Consider the following 6,184-nt stretch of genomic DNA (forward strand, 5'->3'; position numbering starts at 1 on the left):
CCCCCCCCCCCCGTGGCTTCCCCCCGGCATCTGATCGTGGCGGGGAGGGAATGTGCCACGGCTCAGGGGATCAATGTGATCCTGCCGCTGCGTCTCTATTTTGGTGCGGCTTCCAAAAGCCACACTTTACCCGTACCTCCTCCCCCCCCATGTGGCAGGGACCAATATATTTTTTCTGCTTTTGTTCGTAATTCATTCACGGAGTGGCTTTATATTTATACAATCTCCTCCCGTGAGCTCTCATTTTTGATATACAACCTCCAGGCGGTGGCTGCTTGGGAGGGTGGACTTTTAAAAGATTTTTCTATAATACTTCATAAATGTCAGTGTCAAGTATTTCAAAACAGATTCACCAGCACAACACATGGAAGTGCAGGTTTACACTAGGTTCAAACATTCAAACTGCACCTTGTCAGTTTCACAAACACAGATCCCACGGGAACATCTCTCTCAAGCTCCATCAGGCAGCCGCTGTCCTTGAAAAAGATCGTATTTGATATGAGTAAATCACCAGAGTCTGGTGGGGTCAGTCTTTGTGAAACTGGGATCAGTGTTTTTTAAGAAAAATCTTTTTTTTAAGTATACATTTATTATTTTGTTCTTGTTCAGTCGCACAGTCGAGTCCGACTCTTCGTGACCCCATGGACCAGATCACGCCAGGCCTTCCGGTCTTCTGCCGTCCTCTGAAGTTTGCTCAATCTCATGTTCGTTGCATCTATGACACTGTCTAACCATCTCATCCTTTGCTGTCCCCGTCTTCTTTGACCTTCAATCTTTCCCAGCATCAGGGTCTTCTCCAGTGAGTGCTCCCTTCTCATTGGGTGGCCAAAGTATTTGAGCTTCAGTTTCATTATCTGGCCTTCCAGGGAACAGTCAGGGTTGATTTCTTTTAGGATTGACTGATTTGATCTTCTTGCAGTCCAAGGGACTCTCAAGAGTCTTCTCCAGCACCATAGTTCAAAAGAATCTATTCTTCGGCGCTCGGCCTTCCTTATATTTATTTATATGTATTATACACAGTGTTAATGTCTTTTTTTCATATCTTCCTGGAACTACGACCCTCAGTTTTTGAACTATCAACCTCCAGGTGAGGTCCCAAGATATCCCAGAATAACAGCTGACCTCCAAACGATGGAAATCTGTTCCCCTGGAGAAAAATGGCAGAAGAAGAAGAAGATGGAGATGATGATGATCAAGGGAGGTGGTCGTTCCGCTCTATTCTGCGATGGTCAGGCCTCACCTGGCGTCCTGTGTCCAGTTTTGGGCACCACATTTTAGGAAGGATGTTGACAAGCTCGAGCGTGTCCAGAAGAGGGCAACCGGGATGGTGAGAGGGTTGGAATCCAAGTCTTAGGAGGAAAGGCTGAAAGAGTCGGGTCTGTTTAGCCTGGGAAAGAGAAGGCTTAGAGGGGACATGATTGCAGTCTTCAAGTATCTGAAGGGCTGTCATGTAGAGGATGAAGCGGATCTATTCTCTCTTGCTCCGGATCGCAAGACTAGATCGAATGGGTGGACATTACAAGGGAGTCGATACCAGCTACATATCAGGAGAAACTTCCTAACCGTAAGGGGTTGAGCAGTGGGACAGACTGCCTCGGGAGGTGGTGGAGGCTCCTTCGCTGGGCGTTTTCAAGCGGAGGCTGGACGACCATCTTTTAGGTGTGTTGTAGGGCTATCTTTCGGCTAAAATGCTCCTGCAGAGTGCAGGGGGTTGGACTAGATGACCTGCAAAATCCCTTCCAACTCTAATATTCTATGATTCTAAGAAGAGAAGGAGGAGGAGGAGGTTGTATTTATACCCTGCCCTTCACTACCCGAAGGAGTCTCAGAGCGGCTTACAAACTCCTTTCCTTTCCCCTCCCCACAACAGACACCCTGTGAGGTAGGTGGAGCTGAGAGAGTTCTTTTAAGGACTGCCCTTGAGAGAACAGCTCTGAGAGAACTTATGACTGACCCAAGGTCACCCCGGCAGCTGCCTGTGGAGGAGTGGAGAATCAAACCCGGTTCTCCCAGATAAGAGTCCGTGCACTTAACCACTACACCAAACTGGCATCATTGGAGTATGGATTTTACGGCATCATACACTGCGGAGGTCACCCCCGTCCTCAGAACTGTGGAGGGACGAATGCCAACAAAGCCCTTTGCACTGGTTACATTTCTCCCTGCCACTCCTGAGCGGTGACTCACAAAAGCTCAAACCTTGCCACAAATTTGGGCAATCTGCTGGAAGTCTGGGAGTTCTCCAGGCCCCACCAGGAGGCTGGCAACCCTAGCATCCTCCCTACTGTGGCACACCCAAGGGGGGGGGGGGGGCTTGGCTGGGAGGGCTAAATAATGTACCGTTGCATCTCAACAGGCCCATGGTCCGAAAAATAAGCATCAGCCAAGAGGCAAGGCAGTTGAGAGCCAGTTTGGTGTAGTGGTTAGGTGTGTGGACTTTATAATCTGGGAGAGCCGGGTTTGATTCCCCACTCGTCCACAGGCAGGTGCTGGGGTGACCTTGGGTCAGTCACAAGTTCTCTCAGAGCTGTTCTCTCAAGGGCAGTCCCTGAAAGAGCTCTCTCAGCCCCACCTACCTCACAGGGGAGGGGACGGGAGCGGAAAGGAGTTTGTAAGCTGCTCTGAGAATCCTTCGGGTAGTGAAGGGCGGGGTATAAATCCAATCTCCACCTCCTCCTCTTCTTCTTCCAGTTGGCAGCAGAGGAGAGGACCTGAAGCAACGGGTTTAAATAACACGCAGAAAGGTACCGGCTGGATATTAGGAAAAACTTTTTCATCGTCAGAGTGGTTCAAAAGTGGAATCAGCTGCACAGGGAGGTGGTGAGCTCCCCTTCACTGGCAGCTTTCAAGAAGTGGCTGGATGAATATTTGTCAGAGATGCTTTAGGCTGGTCCTGCATTGGGCAGGAGGTTGGACTAGATGGTGTGTATGGCCCCTCCCAACTCCTCCTCCTCTTCTTTTTCCATTAAAGCACTAATAACAGAGCCCCCTGAGTATACAGAAGACCACATACAGCAAGAACGGGCATGCTCCAATCTTCCTCTCCAGTTTTTAGGGAGCACGCATGTATATTCTTAAGAGGTTTTGCTTTCACACTCGCACGATGAACAACAGGAAGCGAATTTCTTCCCCGGTTGGACCTCATCCAGGCCTCTTGCAGAAAGTTCCAGTAAATATTTTTGAAAGATGGGGGGAAAAGTTATTGTATACTAAAGAAGCCCGTAAAGTCCAACAACAGGGCAGAGAGGCTGAGGCCTTCCCCTGATAAGAACATCAGGAGAGCCCTGCTGGGTCAGACCAGGGAGGGTCCCTCTAGTCCAGCCTCCTGTCCCACACAGGGGCCAGCCAGTTCCTCTCGAGGGCCAGCAACAGGGCAGAGAGGCCGAGGCCTTCCCCTGATAAGAACATCAGGAGAGCCCTGCTGGGTCAGACCAGGGAGGGTCCCTCTAGTCCAGCCTCCTGTCCCACACAGGGGCCAGCCAGTTCCTCTCGAGGGCCAGCAACAGGGCAGAGAGGCCGAGGCCTTCCCCTGATAAGAACATCAGGAGAGCCCTGCTGGGTCAGACCAGGGAGGGTCCCTCTAGTCCAGCCTCCTGTCCCACACAGGGGCCAGCCAGTTCCTCTCGAGGGCCAGCAACAGGGCAGAGAGGCCGAGGCCTTCCCCTGATAAGAACATCAGGAGAGCCCTGCTGGGTCAGACCAGGGAGGGTCCCTCTAGTCCAGCCTCCTGTCCCACACAGGGGCCAGCCAGTTCCTCTCGAGGGCCAGCAACAGGGCAGAGAGGCCGAGGCCTTCCCTGATGTTGCCTCCTGGCTCTGAGATTCAGAGGCTTAGTGCCTCTGAACGTGGAAGTTCCCCTCGGCCACTTTGGCTAGCAGCCACTGATAGATTCCTCCACAAATCTCTCTAATCCCCCTTTAAACCTGTTTCTTCCTGCAGCCATCACTACATCCTCCGGCAGCGAGTTCTGTATATTAATTACTCTCTGCATCAAGTGGCGTTTCCTTTTGTCCATCCTGAACCTACTGCCCATCAGCCTCATTCGATGCCCTCGAGCTCTAGTCTTGGGAGAGGGCGAAAAAGTTCTTTTTGTCAGCTCTCTCCACTCCAGGCATCATTTCAGAGTCCTGTATCACGTCCCCCCCTAGTCACCTTTTTTTCTAAGCAGCGAAGTCCCAGAGACTCTTCAGCCTTTTACTCTCAGGGAAGGGCGCTCCCACCCTCGAATCACCTCTGCACTCCACACTCAACCACCATCTGAGTGATGCTGCCTCTCAACCCCTTCGGATCCCTTTGGAAAACCCTCCTTTTCTAATCCTTCGTTCTCACCCTGACTGGAAGTGGCCCCTCAGCAGTGTTCCCTCTAAGCTGAGTCAGTGTGAGCCGGCTCAAAGTTTTTTAGCGTCTGGCTCGCACATTTTTTTGTCTTCGCTCAGGAAGGAGGGCTCCAGAGCAAACTAATTCATGCAGCAGCCAAACCGCTCGCTCATTTGAATGCCGGTGGCTCACAAAGTAGAACCTTTGCTCACACGACTCCACAGCTTAGAGGGAACACTGCCCCTAAGTACTTACAACAGAAGTGGTTTTTTAAATGGCGTTTGTTCCATCGTTCTGACCCCTACCCTTGCTTCTGCCTGTTGTTACTCAGTAAAGCACCGTAAGGTAAAGGTAAAGATTCCCTTGCTCGAAAGCCAGTCGAACCCGACTTTAGGGTTGCGGTGCTCATCTCCGTTTCAAAGCCGAAGAGCCAGCGCTGTCCGAAGACGTTTCCGTGGTCACGTGGCCGGCATGACTATACACCAAGGCGCACGGAACGCTGTTCCCTTCCCACCGAAGTGGTCCCTATTTATCTACTTGCAATTTCTTGCTTTCGAACGGCTAGGTTGGCAGGAGCTGGAACTAGAGACCGGAGCTCACTCTGTCATGCGGCAACTTGGGTCTCGAACTGCCAAACTACCGACCTTCCACAGCCTGCAGTTCAGCGTCTTAACCACTTGAGCCACCGCAGCTCCTTAAAGCACTGTAGAAGATGGATTTTTGAGGGGTTTGTGCACAGCGGGGTGGTATAGTAGTTAGGGGTTTGGGACTGGGATTATCAGAGGGGTGGTGGGGGAAGTACGTTCAAGTCACAGCCGATTCATGGCGGCCCCTGGAGGGGGTTTCCCAAGACAAGAGATGTTCAGAGGTGGTTTGCCCCTGCCTGCCTCTGCGTAGCAACCCTGGACTACCCTTGGTAGTCTCCCACCCAAATACTAACCAGGGCCGACCCTGCTTAGCTTCCGAGATCTGATGAGGTTGGTCTAGCCTGGGCTATCCAGCCAAGGGCGAATATCAGAGGCCCAGGCTCAAATCCGCACCCTGCTATCAAACCTGCTGCATGAAGAGGAGGAGGAGATTGGATTTATACCCCCACCCTTCATTACCCAAAAGAGTCTCAGAGCGGCTTACAAACTCCTTTCCCTTCCCCTCCCCACAGCAGACACCCTGTGAGGTAGGGGGGGCTGAGAGAGCTCTTGACAGAAACTGCTCTGAGAGAACTGTGACTTGGCCAAGGTCATCCAGCAGCTGCAAGTGGAGGAGTGGGGAATCAAAACTGGTCCTCCCAAATTAGAGTCCACACACTTAGCCACTACACCAAACTGGTGTATGGGAGGGCGGGCCTTGCTTGTCAGCCTAACCTGCCTTGCCAGAGGAGTTGTGAGGATAAAAATGGGAGAGTGGAGAGCCCCTTTTGCCGCCTTGTGCTCCCTGGAGAAAGGGCAGGGTGACATCGGACTAGATCTACTTCCTGTGGCTGGATGACACCCCGCCGGCCTTACCGTTTTGTGGGTGCTTCTGAATTTCAGCAGCTTGAAGACGGCCCGTGTGTCTGTTTCCTGGTTGTACGCTTCCACCACGACCCTGGCTGCGTCACGGGGGGCCAGGGAATCCTCTGCGGGAGGAGAAGCCGACCCGGAGACCCCGAGAAACAGCAAGAGGGTACCCACGAGGAGCAGATCCATGACGGCCCCACTCTGGAGTTTCCAGCAGAAGACTCTGCCTTCGCCCTGCAGCGAAACAGAACTGCAGGGAACCGAGGGACTCGCTCGATTGACTTGGCAAAAACCACATCCTCTGAGAACCAGAAAAAAACCACACGGATCCAGCTCGGAGCAGGCCACAAAACGCGCCCCAGATGTACAGC

General features: G+C 52.3%; 1 protein-coding gene across 1 annotated transcript in view; it reads right to left on the minus strand.

Moving 5' to 3' along the window:
- LOC107119768 (cathelicidin-3-like) overlaps window positions 1–6,105 on the minus strand; it is a 15,348-nt gene extending 9,243 nt beyond the window's left edge. The window contains exon 1 of the mRNA XM_015422352.1: window positions 5,820–6,105. Within this exon, the coding sequence (XP_015277838.1) occupies window positions 5,820–6,002 (183 nt within the window). The 5' untranslated portion in view covers window positions 6,003–6,105. The remainder of the gene's footprint in view (window positions 1–5,819) is intronic.
- Between the last annotated feature and the right edge of the window lie 79 nt (window positions 6,106–6,184).

Source organism: Gekko japonicus, unplaced genomic scaffold (genome assembly GCF_001447785.1).
Source record: "Gekko japonicus isolate JY-2015 unplaced genomic scaffold, Gekko_japonicus_V1.1 scaffold915, whole genome shotgun sequence".
Lineage (NCBI taxonomy): Eukaryota > Metazoa > Chordata > Lepidosauria > Squamata > Gekkonidae > Gekko > Gekko japonicus.